A 25,093-nucleotide genomic window follows, 5' to 3' on the forward strand; every position below is an offset into this window, starting at 1 on the left:
GATAGACGAAGATCTTCCTTTTGCGAAGAAAAGCAGCCACTACTGCCATGCATTTTGAGAATGTCCTTGGCGCGGATTTGAGGCCAAACGGGAGCACTCGATACTGGTAGTGCTGGCATCCAATCTGAAACCTGAGAAACTTTCTGTGCTTTACTGAGACAGGTATGTGGAAGTAATCGTCCTGCATGTCGGTGGCACACATCCAGTCCCCCTGATGGAGATGGGGAAAGATCTGATGCAGGGCTAGCATGCAGAACTTTTCTTTCCGGATGAACCTGTTTAGTAGTCGTAGGTCTAGAATGGGCCAGTATTCTTTGACTTCTCTTTTTTGGACTAGAAAGTAATAGGAGTAGACTCCTTGCTTCATTTGCATGGAAGGCACTCTCTCTATGGCTTTCTTCTTGAGGAGGGTAGAGACTTCGTCCTGCAGCAACTGACTGTGGAAACGGGGAAGTAGCTTTGTTTGAGGAAAAACTTGCGGAGGAGGTGACTTGAACCTCAGCAAGTAACCATGCTGCACAATACTGAGCACCCATCTGTCCTTTGATATGGCTCTCCACTCTTCCAGATGATGTGACACACTCCCTCCCACCGAAGTGGCGAACAGTTGCGGAGGAAGCAACAGCTCAGGGTTTGGGAGGCTGTTTGGAGGTAGACTGCTGCTTGTTATTATTGTTGCCTCTGCCAGGACGTCTTTGCTGAAACTGGGTTTTCTGTCGAGACTGGGAAGACCATTGAGGTGTTTGAACCCTCTGCTGGTAAGAACGCTTATCCCCTTGACGAAAGCGCTTTTTAAATTCCTTGCGCTTCTTCAAGCCCACAGCCTTCGCAGTGTCCATTTCGGACATTTCATCATCGGTGTGTGGACCAAAAAGAGAAGAACCATTGAAAGGGAGATTCAAAATCTTTTTCTGGGCATCCGGTTTCAGGCCCGTGAGGCAGAGCCACGCCGAACGACGAGAGCAGATTCCATGGAAGTAGCCATGGGCCGCGAGGTCAGAGGCGTCTGCCGCGGCACTGATGACCTGGTTGGCTACAAGTCCTCCGTCCTGTAGGATTTCGACAAAATCCTGTCTATCTTCTTTCGGGAGCTTCTCTGTGAAGCGAGTAAGGGAGTCCTCCCCAGTAGAGCAGAAGCACTGGCCACCTTCATATAAGAAGCAGAGGTGCTGCATACCTTTCTGCCAAAATAATCCATCACTCTGCTGTCCTTCTCTGGGGGCACCGAAGAAGAAGTAGAGGCTGAATGAGACTTCATGGCAGCCGCCACGATCACTGAATCAGCCAGGGGGTCCGATCTGAGGAATAAGGGGTCCTCTGCGGGAGCCTTATACTTCTTGGCAAGTCTTGATGGAACAGAACCTACCACTGCAGGCGTGAGGAAGATAGCCATCGCAGGTTCAAGGAAGCCGGGAACCAGAGGCAACAGCGGTCTAGGCACTGTGCGATGATGAAGTGTGTCGAAAATTATAGATGTTGGGACCACAGGAGTATGCAACGAGATGTTCGATTTCTTTGCTCCCCTACCCAGCACATCTGTAAAGGTTGCAATGTCATCGATAGGCGAGACTCTTGACGGAGGAGTAGAGGAGAAGGTCGGAGAGTAGTCCCGGACAGTCGACCTCGTGGAATAGGACCAAGTCGGAGACCTGGTGCGTCCTCTGTGATGAGACCTGTCTTGATGGCTGTGCCAACCCCTGGATCTAGACCGATGTCTAGAATGAGATCTCGGTCTGGGAGAAAGTCTTGGCTTAGCAGGCATCCTCGGCCTTACCGGAGAGCGTGATCGGGTGGGAGATCTCGGTCTGGGTGTAGGGCGTGACCTTGGTGGAGGAGTCTTCGCAGGCCTGACCGGAGTACTTGCCCTCGGAGCAGATGGAGAGTATGTGCGGGAGTAATCCGTAGATCTGGGGGGAAGACGTCTGTGTGACCAATGGCGTCGAACGAGGTGTTCGACGTCGATCGTCCATGCCCCAACGACCTCGACTGCGATCTTCGGCGTCGAGTCGGCGACCTCGACGTAGTTCTTCCTCGACATCGAGTGGAAGGTGAACCCTCATGTCGTCCTCTCGACGTCGATCTTCCTCGACGTCGTGTCGATGACGACCTTCTTCGACGTCGTGTCGACTGCGACCTTCGACGTCGTGGCGAAGGAGATTGCTCTCGACGTCGTCTTGGAGTCGACCTACTCGACGTCGAGTGCTGGGATCTAGACGATCCTCTCGACGGCGGGAATGAGGGAGCCGTCATGACTCTCGCCGCTGACCCCGTCCGGGGTGGCGGAGAGTGTGTCGACGGAAGCCTCGACGTCGACGGAGACTTTGAAACAGCAGCAGCCACAGACTTCGAGCTCGAAGTGTGGTGTCTCGACGTCGACTTACTTGGCTGCGGCGGAGATCTTCGACGTCGCGATGATGATCCAGAAGAGCGCCTGGGTCTCTTCGACGGCGACGTTGATTTTCTGGAGGCAGGAGATGTAGAACGTCGCCGTTTTTGAGGATGCTTGCTTGAAGAAGACTGTCTGGGGCCTCCATCTCCACCCATCTGATGACTTTTGTCTTTCTCCAAGAGAGCATGAAGTCTGATGCGCTCTCTATCGCGAAGAGTTCTCCTATGGAACTTCTGACAGTGATGGCACTGGTCAGGGTCGTGTGAAGCTGGAAGGCACACGATGCACACAAAGTGTGGGTCAGCCAGAGCCATCTTCTTGTCACAAGAAGGACATTTTCGGAAAAGGAGGCATTCTGACAGAAATTCTTTTGTGAACCACCACAAAAAATAAAGCAGAAGCCTTAACAAACCAGAAAATGTCGAATTTTCTGAGAATACCTCACAAAAACAATAATTTCAGTCAAAAACTGAAGAGCTCAAGCTCCAGGATCCTCACAGAAGGAGCCGGAAAAAAGAACTGACCCAACTGCCACCTGTGGCACCATGGGAGCAGGGGGTCGCCTTCAGGTCTTAAAGGCACCGTACCCCTACTCTAATGCCTTAAAGGCAAGGTGTCCGTTTTTTCTTTGTTTCTTTATACTCTACTGCAGCCTACTGGCGAATGCCTGCAATTACAGGTTTTTCCTATGGCAATACAGCATTGCTGTGTGCAAATGTTTACTGCTCTCTTTCTCTTCCTTAGGGGTTGTGAGAGTACTACTGTGTATGCTAATTTCTGTAATTTTGCGGCAGTTATGCCAGTTGTGAGATATTTAGGCTGCAAGTATATGTTTTCACATATATATACATATATATTTATATGTGTTTTCTATATGCTCCGGGATCCCGCACATGGGCGGGGATTATTCATAGATTATGACTTTGATGAGTATCCCCTGGATGAGAACTACAATATCCTCCTGATAATAATGCCAACTGTAATCTTCCTCCTCTTCCTCTTAAGTCTTGACACTTTATATGGAGCTCGGAAGGATGATGAGTTATCCCAAATGGTCCCTTTTCAGCCTCATCTTCGGAATCGTCATCCTCTTCTTGCACATATGTCTCTAAAAGACGCAACAGAGTAAAAGGTGAAATGGTACAATAGTCATGTCTTTGATATGTCTCCAGTTGAAAACTGCTAGATGGTATAGGAGTCGAGTAAGTTGGAGCTGCAACTAAAGCCTTAGTTGTGGCAGGTAATAGCATCGTAGATGGTATGGTTGTCGACGGGATCTACGTCGACAGGCTCCGCGTCGAAGGAATCTTCGTCGACGGAATCGTTATCGACGGGCTCGACGTCGATGGGATGTACGTCGATGGGCTAGAGCTCTTCGTCGACGAGACAGTCGTCGACGAAGCAGTCGTTGACGACGTAGAAGGTACCTGTTTCCTCCTCGACAGTACGTCCTTCGTCGACGGAGCTTTCATCGACGTATGCTTTTAAGTTACAGTAATCCTCGTTGACAGGATAGAAGATGTGATTGACGAAGAAGAGATAGGCTCCCTTGACAAAGGAGCAGAAGAGGTGACAGAAACTGTCGACGATGGAGTGTCAGCCAGAGATTTTGAAAGGCTTTTACTTACTGTTTTTGAAGATTGTTTGTGAGAGTCCTTGAGAGCAGAAGTCTGTGGAGACTTTGAAGGCCCAGAGGACATAGGAGGAGACCTCTGGGAAGGGCCGGAGTAGAGTGGGAGGATTTTAGATGTTTTCTCCCCTCACTAGAAGAACTGTCCTGAGATCTTATTCTCTTGCTGGACGTTGAGGCTCTGTCATCCTTGTCAGTGGAGGAGAATTTAAGCCATAACAGGACTCTTGCCTCCCTATCCCAAAGAGTCTCAGAAGGGAAGGTACGGCAGATTTTACAATCGTTTGCCTCATGTTTGGGGTAGAGGCAATAGATAAAGTCCTTATGTTGATCATCAATGTGGACTCTTTGCTTGTTGCAGGTTCTGCAGGGCTTGAACAAGGCCTTTTTATCAGACATCTTGAAGAAAAAAACTGAGTTGGCACTCGGGGAGACTCCCTTCCGCACAACGTGCGGTGAAAATCTGAGGAGAACTGGCTCTGCAGAGAGGTTTCTAGAGGGTGCTGATGACTGATTGGTTGTACCAAAAGTGTGGTCCTTTTAGCATAATGATGTAGAAAAGCTACTAAGCTTTAGGCCTCAGGCCTTTTCTTTAGTGCCTACTACTGTTATTTACCTTTGGCACTGCTATTTTATTTACCGTGGGACTCCCGCCTCTGCGACGGGGAATGATTCAGGCATGTGAATCTATGAAAGAAACCCCAATACTGGATAAGATCTTTTACAAGCATTAGACACAACTGAGTCTGGAGAAAGCTGACCCTTGATATAAATAGGGTCTGAGGATGCAGGATTATATTTTTTGTTGACCCTAGGTGTAATTATGCGTGCTCTAACTGGGTGTCTTTGAAAATGTTATCTGCGTGTCTAAGTATACTTTTAGGCATAGGCAGGTATAGCTATGTTCTATGTGTATTAGACAAGGTTTCAAATCATCCTCAATAGAGCCTTTGTGCGGAAGAACCTGATAACAGACTGCTGACCTAGTGTTAAGGATATAAAATGCTTAGGCTGGATAGACCTTCTAAAATGGGAGGTGGTATTGCCATTATTTATAAGAGTGGGATTACCATCTCGATTCTAGACGAGTGCAGCACTGCCAGTATGGAAGTATTGGTTTTCAGGACTGATGCTCCCAATAGGGCTTGATGGAAAGGGGCGTTGGTGTACCATCCACCTGGTCCAATTACACATTTTTCCAATTCATTAATTGAACTGTTGGCCCCGCATATCAAATCAGGTAATAACTTCCTATTGCTAGGTGATTATAATGTGCATAGCGACCTTATAGAGAACCCTGATGCTCAGACGCTTTTGGCAGACCTATCCCTTTTAGGACTAGTACAGCATAACAAGGGTCCAACTCATATAGCCGGCCATACTTTGGATATGATACTCTCCAACTCGTCTAAGATCGTATGTGACCTCCCCAAACAAGTGATCTGGTCGGACCATTCGGTTATAGAATTTTCTATGCATGATATGACAAAATCTAAAAACCAGCTTCCGGTTTCTTCTTTTTCATGCAGACAGTGGCACTAGGTTTCACTGGAAAATTTCCAAAATGTGTTTATAGAACCTCAATTTGGAGTAACAGATAACATCGTGGAGGCCTTATCCAAATATAATTCAGCGGTTACCAATGCTATTGATTTCATAGCCCCCATGAAAACCTGTATGAAACGTTCTACTTAGCGTCAGGAAGTTTTGTTCACCGATCCTCTGCGCTTGCAAAAGCAAACGTGTAGAAAGCTAGAAAGGGTCTGGAGAAGTACACACGCTGAGGAGGATAACATTTGTTATCATGTCTCTTTGGCCAGTTATCATAAAAATATCAAACTTGCTCGGAAAACTCATATAGCTCTTCAATTAACACAGGCTGGTAACTCATCTAAAACATTGTACCAGATTCTACAATCCTTTACTAAGCCTAAGGCTTGTGAAAGTCTTGTTCTGCGTTCACAACAGCTATGTGACGACATCTCCTTGTATTTCTCTCACAAGATAGAGGTGATTTATGATAAGATCACTAGGAAGGGTAGCCTAATGAGCAGCCATGAGTCATCACTGACCTCTATGATATCTAACCCTACATTATACACCGAATTCCCAGCCATTACCTTGACTGAGGTTGAAGCATTAATTCGCCAGGTTAAGTCCGGCTCCCCTTCAGACCACATGCCTGCAAGAATGTTTCCATCCCTGGTCGAGCCACTTGGTTTCACGATCCAATCTCTTGTCAATCTTTCCCTCACTGAGGGTCTGGTGCAGCAGGAGTGGAAAGCGGCCCAGGTAAGACCTATCCGCAAGAATTCCAACACCCCCTGGACAAAATTGTCGAATCTCCGGCCCATTTCTCTTCTTCCCTACCTGAGCAAGTTAATGGAGAAGCATGTTAACACCCATCTGTCGAAGTTCATTGAACAAACTGGAGGTTTAGATCATTCTCAGTCCGGATTTAGGCCCAACTATAGCACCGAATCTGCTCTTCTTTCTGTGACTGATAACATCAGAATGTCCCTGGATAAAGGGAATTCTATGATTCTGGTGCTGTTGGACTTATCCGCGGCCTTCGACACGATCTCCCATGACAATATGCTCAGACGTTTGGAAGAGGTGGGGCTTGGGGGCTCGGCCCTGTCATGGATGAGAAGTTTGTTTCGTTCTGCACCTCTGGAACTGACCAAGGGGGTTCCTCAGGGCTCTTGTCTGAGCCCCACTCTTTTCAACATTTATGTTGGCCCCCTCGCCAGTCTTATGAGGTCATACGGGTTTATTCCCGTGTCATATGCTGACGACACGCAGCTCCTCTTTCCATTCAATATGTTAACCATGGCGGTCCAAAAGGCCTTCTCTGACGGAATGCGGGCTGTATCACAGTATATGGTTATCAATCTCTTGCAGTGTAATGTAGGAAAAACGGAGGTGATGCTTTTTGGGGAGGCAGCGTTGCTATGGACGCCGGACTGGTGGCCATCAGATCTGGGCCCCGATCCTGTTCCAAGGCAGGTGGTGAAGAAGTTAAGCATCCGATTAGATCATGATCTATTGTTAAAAGAGCAAGTAAATCAGACAGATGGCTATAGTTTTCATGTGATCGGATTGCTACGAAGAGTATTTCCACTACTTCCGGACTCAACCAAGAAAACATTGGTCCAGGCTTTAGTGCTTAGCCGCCTGGACTATTGTAAAGGGCTACTGATCTCGGCTAATGATACTCTACTTAGCAGACTTCAAGTAGTCCAAAATACAGCAGCAAGGCTAGTCTTGAATGTACCTCCCAGATCACCATCACGCCCTCTTTTGGAAAAACTCCACTGGTTGCCCATCCGCCAACTGATTAAATTTAAAACATGCTGTGTCATTCATAAAGCTCTTCAAAATATGGGCCCCCCTTACTTGGCGGAGAAGTTTATTCCTTATGTTCCAGCACGTGCTCTCCGTTCCAGTAATACATTTCTTCTCCAAGTTCCCTCCATTAGGAGGGCAAGACTGGGAGGAAAAGTACTTTCATATCGTGGCCCCCGTCTCTGGAACGAGCTTCCCCTTACTCATGCGCAGAACATATCACTTTTAGGAAACTGTTAACAACTTTTCTGTTTCAAACTCAGTGAATATTTTAGGACCATCATCTCTTCACCACCGTCCATTTTGAGCGCTGAGATACTCCTTCGGGAGTCAATTCTAGCGCTATATAAACCCATAAATAAATAAATAAAGGTCTTGGAGTGATGAAGCATCATCTGGGGATGATGGTCTGGACAGGTTGAGATCTTGGCCAGTATTGCCTAGGGATCAACATCATAATTATCCCAGGGATCTCTGGGCTGCGGATATGAATCTTCTCCTCCTCCTTGATCATTAGTAGGAGACTGTGGAGACCCCTCTGATGTGAAGTCTTCTGGTTCACCGTGTGAATCATTTGGTGAAAGCGGTGGAGAAGAGGGTGAAGGAAGTGGTGGAGAAAGAGGAAGAGGAGGATGCAAGGGATTTGCTCCAATATCCTTCTTTTTAGCAGGCACTGGAACATCTATAACCTCACCAAAGGATTTAGAGCCGGATGTGTCCTGTGAAGAACGAGGAGAACGCTGATCAGGGACCTGAAATCTATCAGGAGTCTTAATTTTCGCGCAAGTCATAAGTACGCTCAGAAGATTCATTTGGGGAACTAGCATGCAACCCCTGTTTTTCTGTTGTTGTTGACCTTTCTTTTTGTTTCTCCAGTTCTTTTTAGAAAAGACAGGGCGTCCATCTGTGTCAGACGGCACCTTAGGCTGTGTTTGAGCCTGTGTTTGCGATTGAGTAAAAGGTTTTTTTTCCCAAACTATTGCAGCCAATGGTTTTATAAGCTTTAGCAATAATTATTGGCAACTCGCGTGGTTTGTCCATCTCAGGGACTGCCAGCAAGCCGTTATCGACCTGAAAGCTCACAGCATCACCCTTGACATTGGCAAGGATCATATCAGCCACCACGTCGAACACTCCCACCAGACGCATCCCCAGTTCCACAGCTGCTTCAGAGCTGTGTTCATCTTGAACACGCTTTATCATGGAGGGCAGGACAGTCATTGATGTTGTGCCGAAACACTTAGAAGATACAGCTGCAAACACCTTTCCCCAGGTGTTACAATCAGCCAACTCGGTAATCAAATCCTTAGGCAAACTAAGTTAAAATTTGGTGTTTTTCTACAGGAGAGGTGGTAGAAAAAACAGCTTCGAGCTGTCCAAATTTCTCGGCAAGCCAATAAGGTAGTTAACCTTATTTGTCAGAAGCTTGCCCATTACCGAATTAACCATAACGTGACTGATATTCACTCCACCAGCCCTCGTACGATGTGGTACAACTCCAGGTGGAACCAACTGGAAAGCAAGCAACACGAACTGTATGACAGCTCTGTGTACACAATTAAGGAAGTATGCAACACCCGCAGCTCTACGAGCGTAGCTGTTGTCAACCCACGCGGGTGGGGTGCATACCCAGCTAACACTGGCCATGTGCCCCCTTCGATTGATAAAGTACCTAAACGGACCAGCGTAAATGTGTGAGGAAGGGCGCCATTAATCCAAATACGGTGTTGCCAAGCTGTTAGCGGAACTCAAGGATCGGATAGGGATGATATGCTACCAGAACAGCCGCGGCGCTGTATTCATGAAACACACTGTCATCCGCTTCCACCACCGGAAAGGTAACCCAAGAGTAAAAGACTTCAAACGGATCCGCAGGATCCGCTTCTACTACAAAAATCAAAGACACCCCTGCATCAGAGACTCCATAATTTCTTAAGAAATCTGAGCGGGGCACGATTGTGTGCGGTAATGTTATGTCTCATTATGAAAGTAGGAAGTACAACTTAATAACAGGCAGCACAACAAAAGCATGTAAGAGAGTAACCTTTTTTTTTATATATAACTTCAAGCTTGAAAGAACCTATAAAAACGTCAATATAGGAGATTGTCCAGTCACAGCCGCCTCCGGAGGCAGAAGTGAGGGTATTGTGAACAAGCACTACTCAAGCGTCTCGCAGATAAGAACCAGACCAAACGTTGGTGGCGCCATGCTGTAGGGATTCTGCCCACATACTGGACTATGCACAGGGAAGCAGGACCTCAGTGAATAGGTGGTGTACCAACCTACCACACCCGTACCCAAAATCCCAAACCGGCTAACTATAGTGTCTCATTCGTTCTCCGTCTACAGTGGAGCTACCAATGATTAGACAACCCAGAACACGTCACTCTATCTTGGGAATTGCGGGAGCCAGACACTCTTTTGCTTATTCACTCATACCTGTCCACAATGCGAGTAATCCGAGATGCAGTTTAGTTTAAAATGTTTATTTCAACTAACACGCTCTATGGTACAGTACACGAGCCAATACTAGCAGAAAAACGCATAAACACAATATAGTGGGCATTGTTACAATACCATAAAATACAAAGGGGGATAGCATATTATAAAACCGTGGAAAATGACTATATGACCTGACCATCCTCCCCGTGACAAGAGATAGTTTATTATAAAAAAGGAAGTCCTCTGGGCTTTGTCGGCAGCAGACCCCATACCTCAAGGCCTAGATGCAATGTTCACATCGCAGGACAAGCACAGCTCTTCTTGACAGAAAGGTGTCGGCAAGCGTGTCAAAAACAGCTTGCGGTTGCAATATTAAAGTACACATTTTCCTGGAGTGCAGCTGTGTGTAGCATGTTATGTCTAGGTGCGAGGGACTGATCAGAACAGAAGAACAAGGGGCATTGTTGTTTAACCTTGAACATCGTGTGCAGACTAAACCTCAGAGCACAGCAAAGAACTTGCAAAGTAGACAGTTCTCATATGAAAGGAGCACAAACAGCCTTGTGAAATATATGCATGCAGTGTCGTGTGCAAAAGCAGCCTCATGGCAGCAAAGCTCATGCTAACGTAACAAATGTTGACAATGGACCTTTAAGACTTACTACAGCTAACTGCTGTAGGCCTATCTGGCGTTTGTTCACTAGAAAGGCCTTTGCATTGAACTGCATCTAGTCTGGCTCCCTGAAATGGTATGAATTGGCTGGGAAGAAACAATTACTTTTAGAAATTCACTGTCAGTCCTAGCTTGTTGAACAGTTAAAGACAAGCGTTTGTGGTTTTGGAAGCTTGACTTGCTGTTCGTACCTTCAGCAGCCAGTCGTCCAAGTAGGGGAGTACCTGGTGACCTTAGGAACGTAGAGGTGCGGCTACTGGAGAGAGGCTTTTGGTAAATATTCTTGGTGCTGATTTGAGGCCGAAAGGGAGGACCTTGCACTGGTAGTGGGTACCAACTATCTAAACCTGAGGAATTGTCAATGTTTTCGATGGATGGTGTAGGAAGGTAGATCCCGGACTATGGTTGCCCCCAACTTTTTGCCTGGTGTTTTGCTGGTTTTCTGACTTAGTTGACCTGGGACCCTGCTATTCAGGGCCCCAGGCCTACTGCTCTCTCTGTAAAATGGATTCCATGTACCTTAGGTACATATCTAATTGGATACTGAGGCACCTTATCAGTCCCTGTACAGTGTACCTTAGGTACCCAGGGCATAGGTGTACCCAGGGCCTACCAGGGGCTGCAGCATGTATTATGCCACCCCTGGCTGGCCATCCAAATCTGACACAACTGGCTGCACGACAGCTGGGGCAAGGTGGTGTAATCACCCTTTGCTTTAGATATAGTATTCCTATATCTAAACCTAAATGGACACACAGATCTCCTATCAGTCACTCCTATGGCAGGCCTTGACAATCCTGAAGGCAGGGTGCTTGGAATCGTGTGAGATAGTGCTCTGGCATGAGCTGAGCCTGTCTGCGGCTTTCGGGAACCATCCCTTAGCCGTTTCCATGATATCGCATACCATATACTCTTAAGTGCATTATAATCCTCGCGGTTATATGCCAACTCTGGTATCGCTTTATCAAAACATGTCGAGTAAGGTGTCATACGAATTGGAATACTAACCCCTCGCCAATTCTGGCGACGAGGTTAGCATTCCACCCTTCTAGAGGGACACGACATGTATGTAACCTGTAACCCCGGTTAAAGTCAGACATAGCCTTAGCTCCACAAAATGGATGCTGCCACCGAGACACAAGTCTGCCCTCCTGCTGCTGGGAGTCCTCCCAGAGCAGGAGGCAAGGACAAAGGGTTTCCTGCCAGGGGCGGTGCCAGCACCGTCCCAGACAGGATTTTGTGTATCCTAGGTAGGCAGGGCTTTAGAGGAAGGTGACTGCAAGTGGCACCCCGGTGCTCACTATGCATAGGCCGGCTGGAACCAGTTCCAGGGGCACTCCAGCCCCTGACCTGGGGAAAGCCCGCCAAAGGAGAGGGGTGTAACCACCCCCCTCCTGGTCCCACCCATAGGGCAGGACCTAGTCGCGTGCCAGCCCCCTTTTTCAGGATAAAGGTAGGAACTGGCCCCCTTCCACAGCAGATCATCTTTGAATCCTGAAACTACTTTCTACAAGAAGGAACTCAAGACTCTTCTCAAGATTTCTCCCTTGTGACTAAGGAGTAGTCACCCTGCAGCAGCAGGCACCAACCAAGTATCGCGGTTTGTTGCCAGTCTCTCCTTCGGATCAAGACTGCTCCAGCACGACGAGAACCGGCTTCCCTGGCACCTCTGACCTCAACCTACATCATCAGCCCAGCTGTGATCCGTGGGTGCGACGAGACCTCGAGGGACCGGCCATCTTCAGAACTGCACGACGCTTGTCCAGCACGACTCCCGAGTGACCCTCGACTGAGTGCTTTGGGGTAAGAGAAGCCCCGACCCTGAGCAGCTCCAGCACCGAAGTTCAGCCCCCCTGCATCCACGAGATCTGCGTGGGGCCCTTCTGCTCTTTGCTGCCCACCGCGTTGTCCAGGTCACTTGCCCGTTGGCTAGTGGCCCCTTCACGACGCTCCACGACGACAACTACTGCTGGTCTGGTTGCTCCAGACTAGCCCTTGCTCCCCTCCAACAGAGGAGCACCCTGGACCCTCCTGGTCCACTCAAGACGCCATTTTAGGTCCACCGCGTGGGCCTTGCATTTGCCAAGACTTGTTGCCCTATCCTGGGTCCAGCGACGTCAGCAGCAGATATCTTCGTGGGACAGCTCGCACCTCCATCCTGGTCGCCGACAACGCCTCCTGGTCCGAGAGACTGCAGAGCCCAGCAGCGCCCACTCACCTGGTCGAGGTGACTTCGCCCGGTGCCACTTTGGTGCCCATCTAATCACTGGCTAGTGATTCAGAACTTGGTCCCCTCTGCTTTCAGGTCTTCCTCTTCCCTGATCCAGGCTTGGATCACCACTAACTTTTCTTCACTGGCCGCCTGCCAGCAACTTCCACTTCAGGCTCCTGGTTCGTCAACGAGGGTTTCCGACGTGACTTCAACCCTATGCAGCCGCAGCCCCTGGGCTAGGTAAACCGAGTACTCCGGTGCTCCAGCATAGTCCAACACTAGTGTTCGGATCCACTCTTGTTTTCGACCCACCTAGTCGGGTTCGCCCGAGAACAGTAACTTTGCAACTGCTAGCCTCCATAGACTTTTTACAGCCTTACGCGTGAGAGTTCCCACTCTGCACACGACGTCCCCAGGCCTCCTGCATCTAATCCCAGTGTTTAGAATTGTAGGCCTAGCGATTCTAAAGTCTATGAGAATAGTTACTTACCTGCTAGTAGTTCGCATTCCACTTTTGTAATATATGGTATTTCGTGCCCCTAGGGCATTTGTGTAAATTGTGCGACTTAAAGTATTTTCTTAAGAGTTTTATGATGTGCTTAGCTCCCTGACTCATAAAGAGTTCAGGGTAGTCTTGTTATAAATAAATATCTGTTTATTTTCATAACAACTTGTGCGGTGTCCTTTCACTTGGTGTTCAAGGGGTAATGTGATGGTAAAACAGCTGGCTTAACACGCCCTCTAGAGTCTTAGCCTTAGACTGCTCGTATCCATGCTACTAGGATAGCTGGTCTATAAGGTTGACTTACAACCAATCATCAATAAGGGTTGTTTGGACTGATACAAAGTGCTCACTAGAATAGTGAACATTATATATCAGGCCAACTTCTCACAGATGGGGAAGTGGAAATATGAGTCTTCCAGATCGAAGGAGGTCATGAAGTCTCCTCTAATGAGGCGACACAGGATCTCAGCCTAGGTTACCATCCTGAATGTTTGCTTTCTTAGGAACTTGTATAGCTTCCTGAGATCCAGTATTGGTCTATACTGCCCATATTTCTTCTTGATCAAGAAAAAACAGGAGCAAAACCCCTAACCCCTTTGTAAAGTTGGACCTTCCTTGATTGCTCCTTTGAGAGCATGATGTTTGCCTCCTTGTGCAATAAGTGAAAACAATGGGGAAGGGCTCCTTTGGGTGTAGTGGTAGGTCGTTTTGTAAACTCTAGGGCATGACCAAGGGCGATCAAATCTAATACCTATTGGTCCATTGTCGCAAAAAATTGGAGATCTTTGCACCCACTGGAGGGGGAGAGGGGGGTGGGACTGGTACCTGGTCTAGATCATTGCTTTCTTCCAGCATCTCGTCCCTTGATAGGTGTTCTTTTGCGACCCCTTTGAAGAGAGAAACCAGACATACAAGACTAATGGTAAGTAGGAGGCTGGTAGATTTGCTTGTATTGCTGTTGATAGGGATCTCTCCTTCTCTATCCTTATCTGAGAACAAATGATTTTACGGATCAGGCTCCGGTATCGGAGGGCGCGTAGTTATTACAGATGATCAACCAACTCCCCTACTGGGGATTTTGGGACATGTACGAGACACGGTGCCCAAAAAGCGTAAATTGCATGCCCTTCTGTTGCTCTATGCTCGCCGACAGGTTACTGTTCATTGGGGCAGGAAACGAGTGCCTGATTTCAAAGCCTGGCTACGGGATGTGACTTATGGCCACGCCCAATTAACGTTGTTCTGGGAACAAATGCCATCCACGTTGCGCCCGAGGGATATATGGGGACCTTTCTTGGACTGGTCGCGGCTATCCGCAGATCAAGAGGTGCAGGGTGAAGGCGAGGCCGAGCTCCAATAGGCAGTTTGCTGCTACCAAAGGTCCTAAGTAGAATGTATTGATATGCTGCCTCCTGAGTTTTTGTCAATTGTAATCCTCTTTGTATTATGTGTTCGAAACAAAGGGTTTGTGTGGCGATGTACATTGAAGTGGATGTAATGACATGGATATTTACGCCTCTACTACTGTCCCTGTTTCTTAGGTTTAAACTGAGGCCCGTATTTTCTTTTTTTATCTGTAAACATTCTTAATATGTACTATCCAATGGTTGCTGGATGCGAAATTCTGTGCTTACATGTGTAGTATGTACCTCTCATAGGCTATGCTTTGCTCTGTGTTGGCATTATATGCCTATGTTGTATTTGTTTCTTCTATTTTTTTATTTGCTGAAAATCAAATAAAAACAATTTAAAAAAAACATGTAATTCACATGGGCTTTGAGCCACGCCCTACATTCCATCATCATCATCATAATCATCAGAGTCTCATACGTCCAACAGAGGGCAAAGGGGAAATCTGGCTGAATGGAGATACATCCGGATGCAGAAAGGTCTTTGTCACTCTAGCAATATTCACCATCGTCGACGGTGGCGTCGACTGTACATGCCCACCGACACAGGCATTTCTGTTGACGGTGTTGTCGTAATGGGGTCTTCACCGACGGGATGGACGTGAATGGGATTGACATCGACGATGCTGCAATCACCGATAACGTTGGCAGTGTCAGAAGGCTCAACATCCATGGGCTTTTAGATAGAGAAACTCTCGTTGACGGTATAGAACCTGGAGATGGCTGCTGTCATCGTCGTTCCTGCTGTCAATGGTTCCAACGATGAGAAAGTGGTACTTGTCGATCGTGGAGTCGTTGATAAGGTTGTGGGCAATTTTTTTTTTGTCTCTGTGCCTCGAAGGATCGGTGGAAGAGACTTGAGGACGTGCCTTTTCCTTGCTCAGAGGAGAGGTAGGTATAGATGATGTAGGCTCTGAGGAGACATTACGATGTTTCTTCTTTTTAGAGATCTTACTCTCCTGGGAGGATTTGAGCTGTTTCCTGCCCTCTCGTGCTCTGGCTCTCTTGTGTGGTCTGGATGAACCATCACAGTCCTCATCAGATGTCTTCTGTTGCTTTGTGGACTGGGGCCACAAAAGCAGCCTCCCCCCTCTCTCCCGCAGTGTCTTTGAAGAGAAAGTGCAACACATTTAGCACAGTCTTACCTCATGGGTGGAGTGGAGACAATAAATATAGTCTTGTTGGGACACCCCCGCGCCGCACGGCCACCAGCTGCTGCGTGTGCCCCCTCGCTGTGCCTAGCTGCCTCGCTGCCGACTGACCCTGCTGCCGTCCGTCTCGTTTCCTCTTTTCAATCATTTGTGCCTGTTTTTATTTGCTAATCTCTTCCCCGTGTTAAGCTTGTTTTTCCCAATCATTTGTGCTTGTCTGCCTTGTTTAATCTTTTTCCCCTGTTAAGCTTGTTTTTCCCAATCATTTGTGCTTGTCTGCCTTGTTTAATCTTTTTCCCCTGTTAAGCTTGTTTTTCCCAATCATTTGTGCTTGTCTGCCTTGTTTAATCTTTTTCCCCTGTTAAGCTTGTTTTTCCCAATCATTTGTGCTTGTCTGCCTTGTTTAATCTTTTTCCCCTGTTAAGCTTGTTTTTCCCAATCATTTGTGCTTGTCTGCCTATTTTTTTGTCTTTTTTCCCGTGTTAGCGTAATTTGTGTCCATCTTTAATCGCTGCCCGCTCTGTTTCCCGCCTCCCTCGCCGCCCCCGCTTCCCGCCACTACCGCCGACCCCCCCCTTTTTTGCCTTCTGTTCCCTCCCCGCTCCCGCCTCCCAGCTGCTCCGCCCACCCGCGCACTTCGCCTTATATGGCGACCGTGCGAACACGCAGCGGGCGCGCCGATTGTGCGCCGAAGGCGCGCCAAAGGTAAGCCCGTCTGCGCCCGTCCGCGACCGGATCGCGACCAGCGCCTGGACCCCTGGCCCCCACCGACGGAAGCCGACCCGACGAACCTACACCGCCGCCGATCTCATCGCACTCAACACCGGCCGCATCCCAGGATGTCATCAAGCCGCCCCGAAGCACACCCACGGACCCTTCAGCTGCCACGCCTGCAAGTTCACCTGCATCCGGGCACACCCTGCACCAGCACCCGCCAAACCGAACACCACCAGCAGCCACCTCAAGTGCATCCTGCTCAACACCCGCTCCGTCCACAGACACGCCGTAGAACTCTGGAACCTCCTCGACACCACCGCCCCTGACGTTGCCTTCCTCACCGAGACCTGGATGAACGCCTCCTCAGCTCCCGACATCGCCATCGCCATCCCGGAGGGCTACAAGATCATCCGGAGGGACCGCACCGCCAACCAGACGGGAGGAGGCATCGCCATCATCCACAAAGACACCATCCGCATCGCGACCAACACCGACGACACCCTAACCACCGCTGAACACCTGCACTTCCAGATCCACACCAACCCGAAGACCACCCTCAGAGGCACCCTGATCTACCGACCCCCGGGGCCACGCACACAATTCAGCGAGGACATCGCCGACTTCGTCAGCCCGCATGCCCTCCCCTCCGCCGACTACATCCTCCTGGGGGACCTCAACTTCCACCTGGAGAACAACAACGACCGCAACACCACCACCCTGCTGGACAACCTCGCCAACCTCGGACTCAAGCAACTGGTGACCACCCCCACCCACTACGCCGGACACACACTCGACGCCGTCTTCTCATCCAGCAACGACGTCACCTTCAGCCACGCAACAGGACTCCACTGGACGGATCACAGCTGCGTCCACTTCACCTTCAAGAGATCGACGATCCACCACTACCAGCAACAGGTTGCCCGAAGAAGCTGGAACAAGATCACAGCCGACCAGCTCACCGCTTCCCTGAGCCAGCACCCTCCGGCCAGCTCAGCGAACCCCAGCCAGGCCGCCGACAACCTCACGAAGTGGATCAGCAACTGCGCGGACGAACTCGCCCCACTGAGAACCCCACCCAGCAGACCCTGCAGCAGAAAAACACCATGGTTCACCGACGAACTAAAGAGCTCCAAGAAGAACTGCCGAGCCCTCGAGAAAGCCTGGAGAAGGGAGCCAACCACGGACAACATGACCACCCTCAAGCTCGCCACCCGTAAACACCACCAGCTGATCCGCGCCACCAAGAAAAATACATACAAGGACCGGCTGGACAACAACGCACACAACTGCAAGGAACTCTTCAACATCGTGAAAGAGCTCTCCAACCCCAACGCCGGAAGCAATGACATCACCCCGTCGCAAGACCTCTGCAACTCCCTCGCCTCCTACTTCCACAACAAGATCGCGGACATACACAACAGCTTCAGCAACCAACCTACGCAAGCCACGACCGCAACAACGCCACCCACCACCATCCTCCGCACCTGGACTCCGATCAACACCGAAGACACCATCCGCACAATGAACTCCATCCATTCCGGATCTCCAACTGACCCCTGCCCTCACCACGTCTTCAACAAGGCCGACGCTGTCATCGCACCCCACCTGCGGGACATCATCAACACTTCCTTCGACACCGCCACCTTCCCTGAGAGCTGGAAGCACGCCGATCTCAGCGCTCTTCTCAAGAAACCCACAGCAGACCCCACCGACCTCAAGAACTACCGTCCCATCTCGCTCCTCCCGTTCCCGGCCAAAGTCATCGAGAAGACCGTCAACAATCAGCTGGCAGCCTTCCTCGAGACGAACGGATCCCTCGACCCCTCACAGTCTGGCTTCCGGGCGAACCACAGCACCGAGACCGCCCTCATCGCTGCCACCGATGACATACAAACTCTGATGGACAACGGAGAAACAGCGGCCCTCATCCTCCTAGACCTCTCCGCGGCCTTCGACACCGTCTGCCACCGCACACTAGTACAGCGCCTTGGCAACATCGGAATCCAGGACAAGGCACTGGAATGGATCACCTCCTTCCTCGACGGAAGAACACAGAGAGTCCGCCTACCACCGTACAAGTCAGAGGCCACCGAAGTCATCTGCGGCGTCCCTCAAGGATCCTCACTGAGCCCCACCCTCTTCAACGTCTACATGAGCCCCCTCGCGGCCATCGCACGCCAACACAACCTCAACATAATCTCCTACGCCGACGACACCCAGCTGATCCTCTCCCTGACCAACGACCCCGCCACCGCCAGAGCCAACCTGCACGAAGGGATGAGAGAGGTAGCCGAATGGATGACGACCAGCCGCCTGAAACTGAACTCGGACAAGACGGAGGTCCTCATCCTGGGCTCCTCGCCCTCCGCCTGGGACGACTCCTGGTGGCCCCCCGCCCTGGGCACCGCACCCAAACCGACGGACCACGCTCGTAACCTGGGCTTCATCCTGGACTCCTCCCTCTCCATGACCAGACAAGTAAACGCCGTCTCCTCGTCTTGCTTCAACACCCTGCGCATGCTACGCAAGATCTTCCGGTGGATCCCCACCGACACGAGGAAGACGGTCACCCAGGCCCTCGTCACCAGCCGACTGGACTACGGCAACGCCCTTTACGCCGGTACCACCGCCAAGCTCCAGAAGAGACTCCAGCGGATTCAGAATGCCTCGGCCAGACTCATCCTCGACATCCCCCGACGCAGCCACATCTCCGGACACCTGAGAGATCTGCATTGGCTCCCGGTCAACAAGAGAATCACCTTCCGTCTCCTCACCCACGCACACAAAGCCCTACACGACCAAGGCCCGAGGTACCTCAACAACCAGATCAACTTCTACACTCCCAGGCGCCCCCTCAGATCAACCAGCCACGCCCTCGCGCCGTCCCCCGCATCCGAAGAGCAACAACAGGAGGAAGGTCCTTCTCCTACCTGGCCGCCAAGACCTGGAACTCACTCCCGACCGACCTACGCCTGACCCAAGACCACCTCTCCTTCAGGAAGAAGCTCAAGATCTGGCTGTTCGAGCAGTAACGGCACCCCCCCCCCCCAACCCAGCGCCTTGAGACCCTACGGGTGAGTAGCGCGCTCTACAAATGACCTGATTGATTGATTGATTATGTGGATCATCCACATGAACTCTTTTCCTGCCACAGGTCTTACATGGGAAGAAAAGGCTTTTTCTTTTTTTTTTAATCAGACATGCTGGTCAAGTCAGATTTCCAAGAATAAATTCCATAAAGATTGAATTCAGGGAGACTCCCTTCACACACGACGTGCGGTGAAAAACTGAGGTAAAATGCCTCTACTGGGAGATTTCTAGAGGGTGCTAGCAGCTGATTGGTTGTATTCCACATTTGGTCCTTTTTTTAAAAGGACATAGATAGACTAAAACGTGGCTTAGGGCCATTATAGCCTATGATATGTGTTAACTACTGCTTGATTATTTTACTGTGGGACTCCCATCTTGACGGCGAGGAATGATCTAAGCATGTGAATCTATGAACGATACCTCAATACTGGATAAGCACACATCTCAGTCCCCTCCATCTTGAAGTTGAGGGGACATAGTTAATTAGACAGAGGCGAATGCCCCCTTCCCACTGGAGGGTGGCATAATAGGAGGTGTACTCACCCCAAGGAAGGTACCTATTGGTACCAAAATGCAAACCCCTGTAACACTCCTAAATTTAATATTTGGGGAGACCCTGAACCATGCCTCCCTAGATTCCTCCAACATATGAAGGACAGAAGAAGTTGCACAGAAGAACTGACTTGACCCCAACTCTACCGGCCCTTCTACAGTTTTAGAGATCTTGCTCCTAAAGTCGACTTGTCCTGCAGCCACTGACCTCCTGAACCCCTGGGAAAACCGACTGCCTTCCACAAAGAGCAAATATCCTGCAAACAGCAGCTCTGTTCCACAGAAACTCCATAAAAAGGCCCTGAGCCTGCTGCAGATAAAGAAACTAGACACCTGGAACCACCACTGCACCCCTTGCCTTCGGCCAGAGTCCAAGTTGCCCACCTGTACCAGCGAGGTCCTCCAGCACTCCAGTCTGAGTCCACCGTTGGTTGACCCCTGCAGGACTCCCTGACCTCGCCTGCAGCTTCTTCTCAGAGACTCACCCTCCAACCACGAGTGGCCTGGTAAGGTGAAATCTGATCTCAAAAGGCACCAATGCACCCGGTCACCCTGTACCCTGGAGTAGAGGACCTGAGGAGAACCTACGTCCCCGAGCCCTACAACTTACCTGTTCAGCTGCTGGTTCCTCCCGAAAGACTTCCTGTACCAAGCGTGCAGTCAAAATCCAAAACCAGCAACCTCCATAGGATTGCATTGGGCACCCGACCCCTCATAAGCACCCTGCACTGAGCTGGCCCAGCGTCGCCGGTGGTGTGGAGATGGTGACAACCTAGGGACGTCCTTTGCCCTGACCTTAACCCTAGGAGCTTGGCTCCTAAGATCGAGTGGCCTGCCCATGAGCAGCCCCCAACTGAAATGCCCCTTTGCTTCATGGGCTAACAATGGGCCCCTGCACTCTGCACCCCGCCGCCCCAGTGCTGCTGGTGGTGCAATTTGAGTGACTAACTGAACCTAGGGGAACCTTGCTTCTAACCCTCATAACTATTCTTGCAGGCCATTTACTTACTTGCAAACAGATAACCATCTTTTCCCATAGGAACCAATATTACGAATTTTGTAACTAAAAATGTCTAACGGCCACATGTATGTAAGTTTAAAATAGAAGGTTCTTAATTGCAATTTCTTGCAAATCACAATTAGAAAATTACTATTTCAAATGTATGAAACTCTTGAGTTTTATTTGTGATTCCAAGTGGTCGCAAATAGACCTAACTCATGAAAATCAATGCGGTAGATCGCTATTTGCGACTTATTAGGAATCGTTAAAATCACGGGGATGGTGGCCTGCTGGGGTCAGCAGACCACCATGTCAGTGATTGCTTTTAAATAAAGCATTTTTTTAAAATGCAGCCCGTTTTCCTTACAGAAAAACGGGTTGCGGTTAAGAAAAAAAAAAAGAACCATTTTAAACTGTTTTAAAAGCAAATAGAAACCTGCAACTATTGCAATTTCAACGACAACTGCATTTCCTTGAAAAGTTTTGCATTTGAAAGTATATTTTACTTAACTGTGCCAAGTGCTGCTTGGTTCTAGAAATAAAACAGAAGTATACTTTTTTAATACTTACCTAATTGGTCTGGATTCTGTCTGAGTGTGTGTAATCAGTCCTTGATTGAGTGAATACAATAAATGCTTAACACACTCTCCTGATAAGCCTAACTGCTCGAACACACTACCACAAAGAGAGCTGTTATTTATGATCTAATTTAGCCTCTGCTATATCTCTGGAGAACCCCTGGACTCTGTGCACACTATACCTAACTTTTGTATAGTGTATAAGAGCCAGCTCCCTACAAGCAGGACTTTTCATTCTATGAGACAATTAGAGTTCTAGCTTTCAAAAATGCATCAAGACAAGTCTTGTTGAATTGACACCGCTTGGACAGGCCAGCACAGTGTGGTTCAACTTGATTAGTTAAATTGAATTCAAATCCCCCATTTTCCACCTCTCAATTCTTCAGTAATTTTTAATATTAATGCCCTATAGTTATTTTTTAACATTATTACCCATTTTTCATAAATGTTTACCTTTTAACCAATTAGCTGTGGTATTTTACAATATTTAAACTATATTGTTGTTGGGTAAGCTGGTTTGTACCATCCACATCATTTTCTTTCGGGGAAGCTTTGTAACTTCGGTCATACTACTAACAGTGCAAAGCATTCCTACTAGTTTCCTGTAAGTGTTACATTGTTTGGGCACTATGGAGGCCTAGTCACATCTTATAACATTATTGTAGTTTCTATTTGCCAAAAAGCATTCAGATTTTTGCAGGAGTGAGATATGCCTCACAAAGATCCTTCTACATCATTAATAGAACCTATCAGTAACAGAAAGGTAAACTAAAAGCATGCAACGGTGAGCGGGCCAAATGAACAGATGGCTCTCTGCACATAATAAGCAGATATTTTAAAACATCTTTCATTTTCTGTTGATGCTAGTGAAGCTGTACCTTCACAAGTCAGAACACTTATCTCCACTGGGCACTGACAAACAACCCTGGTAACAGCATTACTGCAACATACTAGCTTAGTATCATATGATGAGTCTACACAAGCCTAATCAATTACACTACCAGGATTGGTCACTGACAGCTGTAACGGTGCATAAAGTTAAGATTTTCATATAATCAAGAAATAGGCAGATTTCCCTTATTGAAAACCAGTAGGAACACACAAGCAGAGACACGAGAAAAAGCAACCCTACTAAAAAAACGATGCAGGCCACGTAGCCATTTGACGTAAGTAGTGCTGGGATAAGGCCGCATAAAAAAATTGAAGATCTGTTATGTTGTTGGGGTTGGAAGTAGGCTAGTGATGGGAAACTGTAAAAATAGGAAACTCCCATAATTGTGGGCCTGGAGACCAGAATTCTAAAGGCTGCCAGAACGTAAGCCGACTCTGCAGGTACCAGAAGGATCTAGTGGTTCTACATTGTCTAGAATGGAAGTTTGTAGAGCAAGGTGTAGAGGGTACCTCAAAGATCACAAAAGAAACTTAGAGAGTGAAACATAGCTTAGAATGTTTCAAAGTCAGTGGGGATAAGACAGGCCCTTTGTTAATAAGATAGCTCTAGGCATGACTGATGGCAGACACTGAACAGGATGACACACTGAGATGTGGTAATTTAAGGGATCTTGTAGAGGACTTCCCTTTCAGTGAGATTAGGAGAATAGCCATATCAGGGACTGGCAGATGAAGGGCAAAGCAAACCAGTTATGTAGACATCGCATCTTTGTTGTGGAGCCCTGCAGGGTCCTTACTAGATTGGACAGCTTTTACAGCATACCATTGTATTTATAGTGATACAAGATTTCATCATAAGACAACGACACAATATTGTAGTTAAGACATTTGTGTCACACTGGCAATATCAATAAGACCACAATTCATGTAGAGCACAACCTTCTCCTGAAATGTTCATTTAACCTACTATTAATCCTTAACATCAGCCTGTCAATGGCTTCTGAAGCTCTTGCTTACTACTGGTGATCTATTGTTTGAGTGAGTTTCTCTTTTCACTTTGGCAGTATTTTAGTTACGTGTTGGAACAGTCACCATTTCATTCCGCTTTGACATTTCTTGACATGTAGTGGGTTGAAGTCCTTAAAGAAGTCCACAATTTGCTCCTGAGAAAGAATGCAACAAATAACAATGAGTAAAAAAGTGCCACCACCTATTTCATGTTTCAAAAGTGCTGTTGATCTAAAGACAGGTGATAGCCAAATTATCTGCTCACTTCTCCTGACCTAACATCTCATTGTACATTTCTCCCTTGGTCCATCCTACCCCACCCTCATTACTGCTTGTCCTGATACATTTGTCTCTGAAATACAAGTACAGCTTTGTTCAAAGAAAACAATATTCCACTTGACATACTTTTAACTGACTTGGTCACTAAAATTGCAAGTCATCTAACTACCCAAGTGATAAAAAGTGACTTTACTTTTAATATATAACTTAGGAGTAGCAGCATTTTCAAAATAAATATACTCCTCTTGTATGTTTCCGTAAGTTCTACACATCGAAACCAGGAAGACCTCTTGGGGTCAAAGGCACAGTAAATAATTTGTTCTGCTTGCAGGAATTTGCTCCATGAATGCCTGCAGCTGACTGTGGATAAAGGGGTGCAGCCATAAGACCGTGGTGACCCAAGATCCCTCGTCGCTGCCATCACCTAATTGCAGTACATCAACTGCCACCTACAGGGCAATATGGGGCACTGTAGGCAGGATGCCCTTAAAGGCGCGGTGTTCCATTGTCTTCCTAACATTGCTGCAGCCTACACAGTTACATTGCCTTAACCTTAGCAACAGAACATTTGAAAACAAAAAAACAGTTTATGAAGGATGTTTTTAAAATGCCACATTTCTTTCCTTTTTTGACTAATTTTAGGTTTTCTGTAACTTCGATCTGATAAATTAAATTAAAGAAATTAGAAATATAGCCCGTTTGTATGCTTATAAATTATATATTTGTGTCACATGTACTTCCTGCCCATCCCGGAGTAAGGCAAAGATACTACACAAAATGTGACCTTTGGAAAAGTGCTCCGGGATCCCTGCAAGTAGACCAGGAAATTCAGCGCTTATGATTACCAATGGAGATCCACTGAAGAAGAATAGATTTTTTCAGGCAATCTTTAGGTAACTCAAAGGGTATTCCAGGAGTAGGTATATAGACGTAGTACTGGCCGAGCTCTATGAATACATGCATGGTGTACTGCCTGAAATAATATTGCAAACAAATGTCCAATTAAGCAGTTCGAGTACAGGTTGGAAGCGGGGAGTGGATATTATAATGTGGCAGTCTCACCACTACCTCTGAAGTGATTAGCATAGAACAGAAAACTCATGAAACCAATTGCAGCTGACATTTATATCTAAAGAGATAGGAGAATAATCTACTGTAAAACCGACAGCATTCTGTGTTTATACTCCATTTAATGATAACCATAGGATGTAAAATGAA

General features: G+C 48.0%; 1 protein-coding gene across 1 annotated transcript in view; it reads right to left on the reverse strand.

Annotated features, from left to right (window-relative positions):
• TDRD10 (tudor domain containing 10) overlaps positions 1-25,093 on the reverse strand; it is an 852,263-nt gene that overhangs the window by 417,292 nt on the left and 409,878 nt on the right. Inside the window, exon 6 of the mRNA XM_078670270.1 lies at positions 23,681-23,751. Coding sequence (XP_078526396.1) covers positions 23,681-23,751 — 71 coding nt within the window. The remainder of the gene's footprint in view (positions 1-23,680; positions 23,752-25,093) is intronic.

Source organism: Lissotriton helveticus, chromosome 12 (assembly GCF_964261635.1).
Source record: "Lissotriton helveticus chromosome 12, aLisHel1.1, whole genome shotgun sequence".
NCBI lineage: Eukaryota > Metazoa > Chordata > Amphibia > Caudata > Salamandridae > Lissotriton > Lissotriton helveticus.